This window comes from Notothenia coriiceps, unplaced genomic scaffold (assembly GCF_000735185.1).
Source record: "Notothenia coriiceps isolate Sejong01 unplaced genomic scaffold, NC01 NC01_scaffold00000339, whole genome shotgun sequence".
In the NCBI taxonomy this organism is placed as follows: domain Eukaryota; kingdom Metazoa; phylum Chordata; class Actinopteri; order Perciformes; family Nototheniidae; genus Notothenia; species Notothenia coriiceps.
The window spans coordinates 22,854,070-22,869,873 of NW_011333040.1; the positions used below are offsets into that span (position 1 = coordinate 22,854,070).

The following is a 15,804-nucleotide window of genomic DNA, read 5'->3' on the forward strand; positions in this document are numbered from 1 at the left end:
GTCGTGCAGAAAAAGAAGGCCAGCGCCGTCAGCACCTTCTGAGCCTTCGCACGACCAAGTATTTTTGTACAAAGAAATGAGCTATTATGTTCGGTGTTACTACGGAAAATAAATTTAGCGATATTAAAGACTGAAAACGAAAGGCAGCCCCTACTCCTTTTATTTACCCCGGAGTCTCCCGGAGTCTGTAATGACTTTGAGACATAAATTTAGAAAAGAACGCCGAAGATTACAACCAACTAAGAAAAGTTTTACTTGTAGTGCCAAATAAAATCGAGCTGGGTTACTTGTGTGTTACTAGGAACGCGTAAACATCCAAATGCAACAAATTAAGGCTCATACTAGAGACCGAAAAAACCACCGGCGTCCTTTGCTTAAAGTTTTATTTTCCCTTATTGGCCTTTGTCTCGCACTCCGGCGCTCTCAACACATCATACGGCTTCTGTCTGATGTGATTGCCGTATTAGGGGTTGATACAATGCTGATGTCAGGGACACTATTAGAAAGTTCGCGTACTCTAACGCTACCAACACCCTCGACCGGTCACGCGGCTCTCAAATGCGCTCGCAGTTGTCGACAAAACTTTACCTTGTTTGGTGCCGGGCTGATAGCGGGTTTGCCCTATAAACACGCAGCTTTGCCCGGGGGGTCTTGAACATGCAATGATACGACCGATAACACAAAGCGGTTTTACACAAGCGTATCCTCAGCAGATCCGACTAGCAAAAGCAACAAAAGGGTAGTTAATCTCACCGGTCACTAATTTGCTCGTAACACACAACTAGTTACATTACTCTAGTATAATTCAAATATTTACCCACCTTCTTCAGCCGAACACAGGTATTACGCGTCGTAACAAATTATAGATGGGTGTTACCTGTCCGAGTAAACCATGAAAACATAAGAATGAGGGTGTATAAGTCCTCAATTGGACATAACGGTCTCACGGTTGTTATCCTCTACTATAAACTATCAAACGCACGAACTCTTCTGATTTGTCATTAGACGTTCAACTGTAACTTACCTTTGCTCAGTATTTCATATAAGTAATGAGCAATAAGAGATGATTATCAATTAATTCCTGACATATTACCGATAAAACGTGTAGGGAAAGTTCTAAAGTTCTAAAAAGTTTCCAATAACTTATAGTATTGTTTTGATACCACCATTACGGTTACTTACTTCTTAGCAACCCCAGTACTGTCCAGCCGTAGTGTCGGTGTCAATGTTGTCAGAGCTTGTACCCAAACTGGAGGTGGTAATTTGACAGTCATAAGACGTGTAAAGAACTATGGATAGATGTATGTATTACTCATATTAGTATACGATACTTATAGTCTTTTTGTTTTGAGTGTACGATCGTCACACTTGAGGTGGGGCTGGGGATAACGACTTGTCAGGGGTCTGGCCGCGTACCGCATTGCTCATTGTCGATCTGCACTCGTCGTTCTCTCAGTTTTCAATCGTCGTTAATCGTCGATCCACAAGAAATCGGTTTTAGGTTTCGTAAAGACAGTGAATCTTAATCAGGGTGTTTAGAAGACCCTAAACTCCGTCACCCCTCAAGTTCCTCTTTGTTTTTAATACGAGGTATGCTATTATTAGGTCAAAGTGGATTTAGTTAAAAATCGACATTTCGCAATGGCGTGAAGACCACCACCTATAGCATGGTTGAGTGGGTTCAGTCGTAACCGTTTTTTTCCACAATCCACGGGTCGCCTTAATCCTTGCGTGTTTCCATGGTGAGAGGGATTTCACTTACAATAAAATCAGTTTATCAATGTTTTACAAGGAATCCTTTCATTCTTTGTCTAATTATAAGTCATGTAAAAAACCAGTTATTATTACCATGGTTAAGGTCTTGTGCATTAGGGTTTATCTGAAGTCACATACCGGATCGAATTTCTTGTCAAATGCTTAATGTCATGCCTTAGTACTTTTAGTTAGTTAGTTAGCAATATAAATATGATCGGGTTTATAGGGTGTTTACAATTTAATACAGAGTCACCTGAACTGTTCAAACCATGTCTTAGGTCCTGTCGTGCGTAAAGTGAGTAAGTAGTGCGAGTGTGCGGTTGTGGAGACAGAAAAGAGCGCGTCTCGGCTCCTCAAATAGGAGACGAAGCCCTTTAAAGCCTACTCGGCGGACGTGTGGTTATCTATCATTCGAGGCAGATGGCGAGAAGCGAGATTATGACTTAGGGTTGTGTTTGGTCTCCGGAACACGACCGTCTTGCCGCCAACTACTGAGGAAAGACGCTCGTTCTAGGTGGCGGGCGGGGAGGGTAAGTGGTGGCGGCAACTGTAAGAAACAGCCGAGCTGATACTAGACAAGATGAGTGACAAGTGCTGGAAGTATGAGGACGATGACATCAGCTAAGGTGGTGGTAAGGAGGAAGAGAGGCGCGGAGTCGCGAACTCTTAACTGTAAAGGATAGAGCGGAAGAAACTTCGGTTCACTGAGCCCTTTCCTGTACACGATGGTTCGTTCGGGAGTGGGACTCATTTCATAAGCAAACACCGGTTTGCCGGCCATGCATGTGAAGGAATAGTCAGCGACCAGGGCCTTTCTGAAAAAGTTAACGGCGAAAGTATGGGTTCAATAAACGGTGGTGAATCACGGGGCCCGCAATCATGGGGGGTCCCGCGAATCATGGGGCCCGCGAACACTGGGGACTCACGAATCCGATGGGGTCCCGTGATTCAGGGGTCCCGTGATTTGATGGTTAGCGCCAATGTGGGCCATATGAAAAGGAACTCCCTCACATTACCAGTAGAAATACATTGCTTTTAAAATCGTGCTGTGCAACACGAAAAAAAGGGGAAAATCGTGTTGGTGAACACGAATCAATAGATTAAAAATCGTGTTGGTGAACACGAAATGCCATGAGACTGGGTTGTGTTGCTGTGATGATTGCCACTCAATATCACAGAGGGATTGCTAAACCGTGATTAACTAGGCGCTTGCACTCTCCAATAACGACAAAGTTATTGCTTTGAAAACCATTTATTTCAAAACCAAAAACAGCGTGTGCATGGCAACACACTGTTTTTGGTTGTTTGAAGTGTGGCTGTGTTAGCTAAAGTGTCGACATGTTAATCTCATCACAACAAATGCACATCTAACTTAACAGCGGCTTTAATGGCAACAGCGGTGTAAAAGTGGACTGCAATCTGAAACTGTAGGGGTGATAAACCCAAAATACAGAATCATGCTGCTTTAAGTTACAGTGAACTGATCTCTAAAAACCACCGTTGGCATTCAGAATTTCACAGAGCTGCATTTTGAATGATTTATCTTTTCCCAGAACACTTTTCTTTACCCAGCATGCTCACTGTACCTCCAGAGAGTTTTAGGAGAAGTCCAGCCTACAGTATCGGCTGCTCTGCAGGCCTGCTGTTCCTGCCCCTCTTTCTCCTCCAGAAACCCTCAACATTAATAACTGCACAAAATCCTGTTGACTAAGAATCAGACAGATTTTCGGATTTCCATTCACTCTGTTGGTTCATGAACTATACAATATTAATGCTCTACCGGGAGAGACTGTCACTTTCCCTCCTATATGCCCTTCAGATGACACCACTCAGTGGATAAATCAGCTCTGAATAACCCAAAGTAGAGGAATGTGTGGTACACTTCCAAACATAAGATTGTTTAATAATACAGTTGTATTGTCTGTTTGGTGAGGAGCACCTTTAAAGTCTTTGGGATAAGCTGTTCCAATGCATCTTTAATGTTGTGCTCACACGTCCCCATGTATAATGAATACATATAATCTGGATATAGTCACAGATGCCATGGAAACTGTACTTAAATTGACGTCCTGGCATGTGAGCACATCTTCGGAGTAATTTTAGCTCTTCTTGCAACTGTAATGGGATCTTGGCTTGGCACCAGGTCTCCGGCACTCATGAGGATGCTCAATCGGAAGACATTTTCATAAATGATCTCTTGAACTCTGCCCACACTTATGTACGTTTGCTTCTAATTACAGTAGGGATCTTTAAGTTGCTGACTAGGGGTGGCATTGCCAACAACTGTGTCTGACAAATTAAACAAAAATGAAATATTGATACCATGTTAATAAAACACGTATGATAATATAAAGTACATTATCCAACATTAAATCATTTCTGTTTCTGTCCGTTTTCACTTTGTCTCATGCCCCAACGGCGATCCATTTATCAAAAGACAAGACACACAATAAACAAAGTAAAAGATACTTTTGACTGATAGGATTTAAAAAATATATTTCTACATGGCCTATAGCACAAACATAATGTTATTGTTCATTATTTTGGTGTAGTGACATCTTAAAGCATTACAGACATTCTGAATTTGAGGATAATATGTATAACATGATGCACAACACAAATAGAATACCTCCATTTGATGCAACAACAAACATTGTTTAAATATTTCACAAAAGTAATGTATCATATAGCTTCTAAGAAATGTCGGAACAACCAGTTAGAGTTCATAGTACATGTGGTAATAAAAGATTCAGATGAACACACGGTGATATTGAAAGGGAAACTCTGACGTTGGTAGCAGACTGCTCCTTTATTCACAAGGGTATTAGAAATGGAGACTGTGAATGGCCAGTCTGCCTTTTAGGGCACAGGGCTTTCAAAAGGACAACCTGTCATGCGTTATTATGTCTATCTGTGATCTGGGTCAAGCCCTTGTAATGCATGAGTGCATTTAAAGGCACGCACAAGGCCCACATGCAGCATACAGGACCACCGTTTCAGAGGAAATACAATCAACTCTATTGTGGGCTCCGCACCGCTCTTATTAACAGGCATTAAATTGCTCTTAGCCGATGTGTGTGTGCAGTGTGGCTATCAGAGCGCCTACAGCTATCACTCAAGCCTCTCAGCGGCAATGCATGCATGGGACACATTTGTGCTGAAACTGGCACAATAAGCTGCTGAAGGACACATGAAATGCATTCTTGCCCTTGTGTGGAAACAGCAAAGCATAATAATTACCAACAAGAGGATTCATATGCAGGGTGCAGAAGGAGTTGGTGTGTGTGTGTGTGTGTGTGTGTGTGTGTGTGTGTGTGTGTGTGTGTGTGTGTGTGTGTGTGTGTGTGTGTGTGTGTGTGTGTGTGTGTGTGCGCGCGTGCGCGCGCGTGGGCGTGGGTGTGGTGTGTGTGTGTGTGTGTGTGTGTGTGTGATGAAGAAAGAGATCTCTGTTGTGGCATCTTCATTATTAATTTAGTTCCTCCTCGTGAGTCGCCTCAGTTATTTCATGTAGTTTTCCTCCCTTGCACAGAGGTACAAACAGATACACTGTGCTCGTGTGGCAAATTTCCCCCCCAAAAATATATGTTTAGTAGTTCTCTTTGCTTGACAAACATGGAAAAGAACATGGTGTAGTCATATGATAAAACACATTTTAGGAATGCAATTTATTCATTAGGAGACCCCGGGGTGGACTCGTAACACGCTGGAGAGATTATACAACACATCTGGCTTGGGACCGCCTCGGGATCCCCCAGGAGGACTTGGGAAATGATGCTGCAGAGGGGGGCGATGGTTGGGTGGGATTTATTCATTACAATCAACATGGGCACTGCAGTTTCATTTTTAAATACCCCAGTCACGGTCCCACTGCTGGATATACGAACATACTTTTAGGGCATCACACTTGTATTCGCGGCTCAAGATAGTCCCTTCTAAAAATCACTTTACACTGCTATTTGAGAGAGGTCAGCTCAAAACTACAGTGTCCAGGTGTTTCAGAAAAGTTCACATTTAAATAATTAAATGGCCTTCTTGTCTAATTTAAATTGTAAGGTTTAATTTATTTTCAAATGTCTAGCTAGCAAATTTTAGCCAAAGCTAATTTACTGTTAATGGTCAGGTATAAAAGGGACAACATCTGTCCCTGGTGACCTTTTTTGATCCCGTTGAGTTCCTGGCAGATGTTGCCCTGGCAGATGTTGCTGCCCTTTGAGGGACTGTTGAGAAAGATATGACAGAAAAATCTATAACAGCAACATCCAGCTCTTTTCTCTCAGCTTGGCAGTAAGCCATTTACAGCACCAGGGAGATGGACGCAGCTCTGACCTCCGCGAAAACTCTGGAGATGTTCTGCCTCCTTCTGCCATAAAACCATTTCACGAAGGTTAGAGGGAAATAAAGGAGTTTATGGCACTAGAGGCTCGCTGCCCACATGCAGAGCAGATGCCTGGATCGATAGCTGCCCTCAGGTTCCCTCCCCAGTGGCTCCTGCTGGGAGAGCGAGGGCCGTCACTGCCACTGAAGCTCTCTCCTTAAATAACCCAGTTTCAAAGGTACCTAACATTTCAATCTCCCACAGCCCAATAACCGTTTTCACCGTTAAATTACAGATAACGATATTGCTATGCATGCACCCTTCTCATTTCTGTCAGCTTAACTCGCATTTATTATCTGCTGTTCGGTTATTGCCACCCTCTTCGCTTAAGGCTGAGGCTATTTCAGCATTTCATCATTTCTTAATTCATACAAATACCCTGGATAGTGCTCGGCTTCTTATTATTCAAGTCCAAAGGCCAACGAGTAGGTGTAAAGCACTGAGGTAAAGAACAGGCTTACAGGATATAAAAGGAACCACACAACCAGATGAAGACTTAGAAATAGGAAATAATCGATCTGTGCAAACATTTACAGTGTTTATATCATTATAACAAAAACTAATTATTACCTTAAGGCTTCAGGTCCGATTACATACATTTTCCCGGGGTGTGATTTTCTCTTCTTTTAATCATTTTATGAAATGAAACGTTTTATTATCTCAGTATGTGCTTTATACTCTAATATAACTTATGTGAAAGGCCATAATGAGAAGAATTGGATCCTTGGTGAGCTTCAAAACAACCCACAACTCTAAAAGGGTGTCGATTGAAAGTTATCTTGAAAGAAATGCTAATTACAAGTTATAAGACTCCAGAGAGATATTTGAGAAATTGCTACATCAGTCAACACACTCAACATATTCAATATCGAGTAATACAAAATGGAGAAGCTGGCAATTTTATTGGTTTGTTAATGACAGAATAACATGTTGAACAATTTATGGTTTAAGCACTACCCCAAAGGTCTACTTCTGTGAGACACAATAACTGCACCAGAAAAAAAAAGCACCCCATTCAAAGGAAATATGTTTTCATGGCACCCTGAGCTACTAATATACCACCCTGATGGGTCTCATCAACTTCAGACACTTTCATCATACAATATATCGTATTTTGTATCAAATTCAAGTAAAATATACAAATACATTAAAAAAGTTTGAATTGCCATTCTTTTGCACCTCACAATTACTCCTCAAGCCTTTACACTCAAGTCCAAAGTCAATGCTGAAATTTCCTTCATTTCAGTGTCAAGTAAGTCATAATATGCTCTCTAAAAATGTTGACCAACACATTTTGATTAAAAAGTTGATTTGAAAATTAAGAGAAATGTGCTGATTTGTGACACACAAAAAACACTTGTTTTAATATTTGAGCTTGGGGGAAGGTTTGAAATATTTCCAGGTCAAAATGTAGGTCCAATGAAGTCACAAGTTATTCGTGTTTAAATTCAAGGCCGTCCAAATCTCCTTGGATTTTTAAGGTCAAGTCTTAAATTGAGACCACACCCACACTCATATGCTAATGTTTTTTTACATTTTCTTCACATTTTAAAATGGGCTTATATTTAAGGACAACCAATTGAAACAAACAAAAGGGTGCATGCAGTTGAAAGAGGACATGTTATGCTTATCTTCAGGTTCATATTTGTGTTTTGTGCCTCTACTGTGATTTACTTGGCTTTAATGTTCAAAAAGCTCTTTATTTTTCTCATACTGCCTGTACTGCAGTACCTCTTTTCACCCTCTGTCTGAAACCAGAGCCCAGTCTGCTCTGATTGGTTAGCTGGCCGGCTCTGTTGTGATTGGTCAACCGCTTAGAGATATGTCGGAAGCGTCTTGCCCTTTAGCCTATCATGTGCAATGTGTTGGAGGGCTAGCCAATAGAAGCCAATAGAATAATGATATCACTAACTGAAGTAAAAAAAGGAGTCCAATAGAGGTGATTCAGGCAGGGTGTGTGTGGGAGAAAAATTCCCAGGGATGACAGAGCCACATCAAACATATGATATTGGGAACACACGGCACCATAAAGACCGCCCGTTCAGCCATTAGCTGTAGTGATGAGTCTGATAGTTGTTTTGTGTCTGTTCTCTGCTACACTCCTGTCAGGCGGTGCTGAGGGCTGAGATGTGTCAGCATTTCCCTTAGCTGTGTTTACACTGTCCTATTTTCCAACACTTTTCCTGATGGTCAACATTTTTTGTGATTGTGGAGATCCTGAGAAACTCCCAAGCAAGAAAGTGTGTTTAGTTACTATGACAACAGGCTATCATGTGTTGTCATGGCATTAGCTTAAGCGTAAGTGAATATTAAACAGTTCCTAACAAAGTGAGTTAGATTGTTATTGGTTTTTGTTTCTGTTGTGATATGTTTGGAAACATTAAACGTATGTAAATGTTGCCTACAAATGTCTGTAAAACATTCTTAAAAACAGTAAACAATGATAAAGTTTGCAGCACCCTTGGGCCCGGTCTTAAGACACCCCAGGGGTGTCATGGCTTTGGTCTCTGATGCAGAGTATTTTAATTATTATTATTTTTTTTAATGAGGAGCATTTACAAGTATACAAGACAAATAGCAAAATATACATGGAGACAAAAAAAGAAAAGAAAAACAGTGTGTGTGCGTGCGTGCGTCTGGGGGATTGGACAAAAAGAGAGTAATAATTGACAAAATTATAATTAAAACTAGAGAATGCAATACCTGAAGAAATTGCTAGTGGGAATGCTTTATGCTGAAAGGCTGACGCTAAACTGCTATGCTGAAATGTAATGTGTAAGAAGAAAGTGAAGAATTTCGATTGAAATTATACATGAACACTGGGGGCTTGAATGTGTGATGAGAGAAGAAAAGAAAGTAAAAAGGCTTGGAAAAGCAGCAGAATATTTGAACTGCAAACTTCTGAACTAACTTGATGGCGAATGATCTGTCGCCATGGCAACAGCATTTGAAAAAATCTCAAAACTGTCCCGTAGATGTCTTCACGGCTGGACTGTTAGCACACTTGTGAAGTTTGAGCACTTTTTGAACATCATTTTCATAGGAGTTATAGCGACATCATGTTTTATGGCGAGGGATGCGTTTCCATGGAAACGGCATATGGTGGGATCTTAGAATTGGCGTAGAGCTGTTGAGGCATGGATCGGTGATATACAAGTGAAGATTGGGGGACGATTGGACCGTGTCGATGGGACATACAGCCACATCGTGTTTCATGGCGAGTGGTCCGTCGCCATGGCAGTGATATTTGATGACACCCCATACTACGCTTAGATGCGTTGATGGCTGCATCGTTACCAAACCTGTGAAGTTCTAGGCTGTTTGGAGTTTTTTCACTGAAGTTATGAGAAAACCGTGTTTCAAGGCGAGCATTGTGTTACCATGGCAACGGCATTTGAAGAAATCTGAAAACTGTCCCGTAGATGTCTTCACGGCTGGACTGTTAGCACACAGCTATCTGAAGTCTGCTGCTCTGAGCATGTCAGTTGGAGTGATGACCTCATCGTGTTCCATTACATAGGTGTTTATAGTTGAGCTAACGAGCACTGTAGAGATCAAAGGCTTCATTGTTCTGAATGAGAGATAAACCTCTTACATGTGAACGTTTTGTGGAAGAACTGTAACAGATATCATTCAGAACAATGAAGCCTTTGATCTCTACAGTGCTCGTTAGCTCAACNCAGATCTACATGAATCACACAAACGACTTATTTTGGATTCAAAAAGGTGAATTTCGCCGAAAGGTGACAAGTTTGCATCACTGAGTATTTATATAGCACCAAGACTGGCTTGAAAATCTGAAATATATGGAAATATCACTCTTCTCAATTTATCTTTTGTGCCTTTTCTTCTATTTTTTTGTCCATGTAAATGGTCTGTGAAGGCTAAAATCACAAAGTTCAAGCCTATTACAGGCAATATTCTCATTAGGATTCTCATCACGTTATGTTTGCTGAGCATAATACCCCATACTTTTAAACAAAAGGAAATCGTTTAAGTCACTAAGTCTGGAATCAGAGACCTGAGTTCCTGCATCGATTGGACTCCTTTGTTGCGTGTGACATCACTAAGTAACCTCGCGCTTCCATTGGCTAGTCTTCCAAAACATCGTCTGGATAGGCTAAGGGCCGGGACATTTCTAAGCGGTTGACCAATCACAACAGAGCGGACCAGCTAACCAATCACAGCACACTGGGCTCTGGTTTCAGACAGAGGGTGAAAAGAGGTGCTGCAGCACAGGCAGTATGAGAACAATAAAGAGCTTTTTTTCAGCATTAAAGCATGTAAACAAGTCCCAGTAGAGAAACACAAGAAAAATACAAACCAGAACATTAGCATAATAGATCACTTTTGAATAAAAAGGACCAATTGTGTGGCTGCCTGCAAAGAAAATATGCAGTTTTCTAGTTAATCACATCAGCCTAGTGAGCCTGAAGGCACTAACAGTCTGTGTTTCATTCCCAGCCAGTCTCTGCTGAGTGACTTTTACTTTCTTTCAAAATCCAGAATGAATTCACCAATCACACATAACATTCTAAACGGTGAGTATGGATGTGTGAGGCCGCATGTTCATCACAGATTTCTTTGGAACAGGTCCCTGCTCCCTTGAAACTGAAGACCATACAAGTACGAGACAAGCTCTTTCTTATTGTTTGCCATGTGCTTCTTTTAACTGCGAAGGCAAATGCCTCAATCGTCACTCGCACACAGCAGTCAAGGGGAAATGAGGAGAGAGATCACATTGCACATTTTGTCATGTTTCAAAAACTGCTCAAAAATTAATCTCCTCAGGGAACTCAGGTCTCTGATTCCAGACTTAGTGGCTTAAAGGATTTCCTTTTGTTTAAAATGCAAAGTGTGTGGGGTATTATTCTCAGCAAACATAATGTGATCAGAGTCTTAATGAGAATATTGCGTATTATTATTTTAGTCCGCGTACATTTTAATTACAAATGAGGAATTTATCTTTTTAACACACTAAATACATAAAGGGAACAAAGAAGTAAAGTACTAACACAAGATCGGACTTAATCTCAGATAATGATCATGTTTGTCTTTGGAAGTTGGAAAGAGCTTTTTAATTCTCTAGTATTTGTCTGGTGTGTGATGATGCATTATGGTAAAGATCATTTGTGTTGTCGACCCAGATGATAAACCCTCATCGTCCTTACTTCCACTGAAATTGTAAGCAATAATAGACATAGACATGATTCATAATATAACAGTTTTCAGAGGAGCATATCCTTCGCTTTTTATGAATTTCATCTCTTGCAAATATATCCTAAAGTTCATAAAGATCATCCAAATGGTGTTTAGGGCATAGATGATTCTAGTCCTATAAGGTATCTGCCAATTCCAAGGCCCATAACTATGTTTACCTACCATATTGAATACATATGTATCTGACTCGGCTCTTTCTCATGTGTCTTCCACTTGCAAGAGGTTACCTACTCAAAATGAGGGTCTCTAAGGAGAGGGTGTACTATATAAAGCCCCTTGAGGCAAATGTGTGAGACTGGGCTGTGTAAATCAAATTGACTTGACTAGAAAGCTTCTTATGAAATCGGTGTGCCAGACACAAGGCATAAGAACACTTGAAACAGACAAAAAAAGGCTGAGGGGGACAATACTCAATAGAATGCAGGAGAGGAACCATTGGATTTTGCTTTATTTAAGCCAAGGGCTTTCCAAAGTCAGAGACTGGAGGCCTTCCAACACTGATACATAAAAGACGTTTGTCCTAAAGCATTTGTTAGCTTATTATACTCTGGGAAAATGGGCGGAGAAACAGTAAAATTACCTAAAACTACTCGAAATAGGAACTTCTACCTAATAAGACACACCTTCAAGCCTTTCTATTTCGTCTTCTTTTGATAACTTATGTCATATTTTTTCACTTTGATTGAATGAGTCTCCCCTGAAACTGTTTGCGAAGCGTCCACCTTTAAAGGTCACCTATTATGCAAAGTATTTTTTCCTGTCTTTCTTACATGAACATGTTTCCCCTCTGTGTTAAGAGATTTCGCAAGTTTCAGGAAAAAAGCTTCTCTCACTTTTTGTCCTGATCCATCAACATAAAACCTGTCCGAAACCTAGCTGATCCGATTTTGGCCACTTTGTGATGTCACAAGGTTTTTTTGGCTTGTGCAACGATTAGCCAATAACCAACCAAGGTAACCACCCCCCCCCCCACCTTATCACCTGAATCTCCTCCTAGAGCACCATTGTGGTATTTTAAACCAAACATTTCACAGAGGCGCGTAGCCAGCGACGGCTCGTTTGCATTTAAAGCTACAAACACAGAATCAGCACTTTTGAAACAGGGCTGAAAAAGAGGGGTTTATGGGATGCTACAATGGGTGATCTGTTTGGTATTTGGAGCCAAACACTTCAGAGACATGTTTTTTATATATCTGAGACCTATAATACATTGTTGAAAAATAGTATAATAGGGGACCTTTAAAACCTTCTGTTTTGGATAATATGTAGCTTAATATATTCTAGGAAAGTGGGGGAAAAAACTGTAAAATTACCCAAAACTACTCAAAATAGGAATTTCTACCTAATAAGACACACCTTCAAGCATTTTTATTTGGTCTTCTTTTCATAACTTATATCATATTTGTTCACTTCGATAGAATGAGCCTCCCCTGAAACAGTTTGCAAAACGCCCACCTTTAAATCTTTCTGTTTTGGCTGATATGTATGGATTAATTGGTAGACATATCAGGACATTTCTAATACCTATTATCGATATTTATACATTGTAGATTTGATGATGACAGAGTTTAGAAACATAACTAGAGGTGAGAGCTTACCGTCGAGACGTAAATACTGGAAGTTGCGGTAGCTGAAGTAGTCCTCCATGATGGTCATGAGAGTGGTCATTTGGCAGAACAGCAGCACTCTGTGGTTGGTGGCAAGCAGTTTGGGCAGGATGCGATCGAGGAGCTCAAACTTCCCAGAAGCTCGATACAGTTCCAGCCTGGATGGGGGTAATGAGGTAAAACCATAGACTGGTAAAACGTGTCGCACTAGTCATCATTACGCCTGTATTGGTTATAAAGTATGGCATCTATTTTGACAGCTGTATCAATTGGCCAATAATGCCCTGAAGTTCCTTTTTGTTTGGCAACCTCTTTAATATGTTTCTGTGACATTGGTGTTATTCCATGCTAGCTTTGATCTTGGTTTTTGTGTTTAATGTTTCTTGTTATAGTTTAAAATGTAATTGTGCTTTAGGCTTTCTTTTTTTGCCTTTGTAATTGCTTTGTGCTGATTCTCTCCACCTGTGTGTGATTGTCTGATGGAGATCACCTGCTGCCCTTGGGTGTTTTACTGCCTCCTCCAGCTGTGTCTTGTCTTCGTGATTAGTCTTGTGTGTGTATATGTCCGTTTTCCCTAGTGTTCCCTGTCAGTTTGTTATCAACCTTTCCCTGATGTGGTTCAGCCTGTCACAGTACCTGGTTTCCTGTCCTGTCCTGTTATTCTGGATTTTCTTTGTGTACCCTCTAGTGTTGTCCAGGGGCCTGTACTACGAAGCTGGTTCAACCTAACATGGATATGTTTGAGTTAGCCGGTTGGCCTAATCCAAAACACACGCGCTCTCGCTAAACGGTACTACGACACGGGTTATCAAGTGGATCGCTCAAGCCAGCCGTGCCCTATCTAGTTAGGTGCGCGTTCACATGAAAGGGGTGGTATTTGGAGCATTCGACCAATCACAAACATGGACAAGCGTTTACCTGATACCACCAACGATATGTACTCCCCTGTTAGCATTTATTAGCATTTAATAACTGGTTGGTTCATAAGAAACTATTCTCTAAGCAAATATAAGTCTTTACTTTCGTATTAATCCCCAAGTATCAATCCTTTTTATGGGCACCCAGAAGTAAAGGCTGGTTTAAAAAAAAGATAAGACAATAAAGTTAAATTCAGTTTAGTGGGAGAAAATATATATTTTTAACTAATACTGTAGGATAATAAACACTTACTTAGTGTTTTTCAAAATGTGAAATGTTTTATTGTGCCCATAAATGCTTCATATGGTACGTTAAAGTAAAGTTTTAGCAAAATACTTCAAACCAATTGTTGGAGGCTGTGCTCAGCCGGGAATCAGTTATGTTAGCATTATGCCATGGTCCCGGCTGTGCCTCATTTCTCCCACACACCTTTTCCCTGCTCTGTTTGCATTTTATCGTGTTTACCTGAATCCATTATTACTGTGTTTTGTGCCTCAGGTTAATTCCCTTCCTCTCTCGCACAGCGCCTCGTCAAACTGCCTCTCTATGATACTCAGTGAGCCTCCACTCTGACTAGTGAGATTAATCTTCGCTTTCAACGCTTGGCTGACCTCTTCCCAGGTTTATGTTCAAAGACTTTAACTCAGAAAATATTACAATGTGGTTTTCAAGGAGGGTGTTTTTTTGTACAACTTACCCACTGATGACGCCATTTGGAAAGCCCAAGTGCTCCGAAAAAGACTCCTACAACAGAGAATATTAACTAGTTTAAATAAGGGGAACAATATCACATATTTAAATGTAGCTGACCTAAAGATAACCTTCCAAACTATTATCTGAGCTGTTTGAAAAGAAAGAGACAGGACTCTATAAATTCAGACTGAATTTTAGTCTAGTTAAATCTGTATATTTACAATTGTTTTCGTATGTAGAACTTAAAGTATAGCCCAGCAAATATCAAACTAAAATACAATGATTTCAGAAAAAGAAAAAAAACTTTCGTTACGACAACATCCCAGAAACAAATGTTTACCGGCAGCCATTTGGATTAATATGACAAATATTCCTTGACAAACAAAACCCATATCTTTGAAGGTAATGAATATACAATTAGCTGACAATTAGAATATGTAAATGAGAGAGACATGCACAAGCGGAACCCAGTGTCATATTTTCCACTGTTAGTATTCACAGGCTTTTAACACTCACCTCAATGTGCTGGAAGATGTAGGGATGGTTGCAGATTTTCTTCAGCTGCATGATGGTGTTCATCAGGGTCTTTGATCCTCCTTTGCCCTTGGGACAATTGAAACAAATAAAATAAATGAAACGCCAGATCAAAACAATGATATTTGTCTTGATGTGAGTTTAAACTGGAAATAACAGTTGGTCTGTCAGCGTTTGTGACTGATTAACAGCTGCCTGCAGTGGTAAAACTGAAATATGAGATTGGTAAGAGTTCACCAAATGTGTTGGGAGTTGACAGCTAAAAAATAACATGAAACTGTAAAGCTCTTCAAAGTCGAGGGCAGATAGTGATTCTGCTACTTCTTTCACATTGTCGCATAGCTTTCATGTTGTTGTTTCATAGAGAGGTGCAGAATGCGTCACAAGGGCTCCCTCGATAAAAATGGATTCTTCTGCCTGGGAAAAAAAAGATGGGATTCTTCCATTGGATCTTGGAGTATTGTTGCACATAAAATCTCTGGTAAACACGTTTAATATACGTAGATGTTTAGTTCAGCAGGATACTCTCCAAATATTAACAAAAAAAAAGTTTATGATATGCTAAAGAGTAAATACAATTCCTAGAAGTAAAAAGCTAACGATAGGCTTTAAACAACCAACACCGTGGTCACATGATTGATGTTTTTAACTAACGTCACCACCTCTAAGACAGGTAATGGTCAGAGGGATTACGTTTAGTTG

General features: G+C 40.4%; 1 protein-coding gene across 1 annotated transcript in view; it reads right to left on the minus strand.

The window, feature by feature from the left end:
• The window catches only part of LOC104952463 (probable global transcription activator SNF2L2), a 19,862-nt gene extending 4,693 nt beyond the window's left edge, over positions 1-15,169 (minus strand). Inside the window, exons 1-3 of the mRNA XM_010779287.1 lie at positions 15,085-15,169; positions 14,573-14,619; positions 12,932-13,115 (exon numbers count right to left, since the gene is read on the minus strand). Coding sequence (XP_010777589.1) covers positions 12,932-13,115; positions 14,573-14,619; positions 15,085-15,147 — 294 coding nt within the window. The 5' untranslated portion in view covers positions 15,148-15,169. The remainder of the gene's footprint in view (positions 1-12,931; positions 13,116-14,572; positions 14,620-15,084) is intronic.
• Between the last annotated feature and the right edge of the window lie 635 nt (positions 15,170-15,804).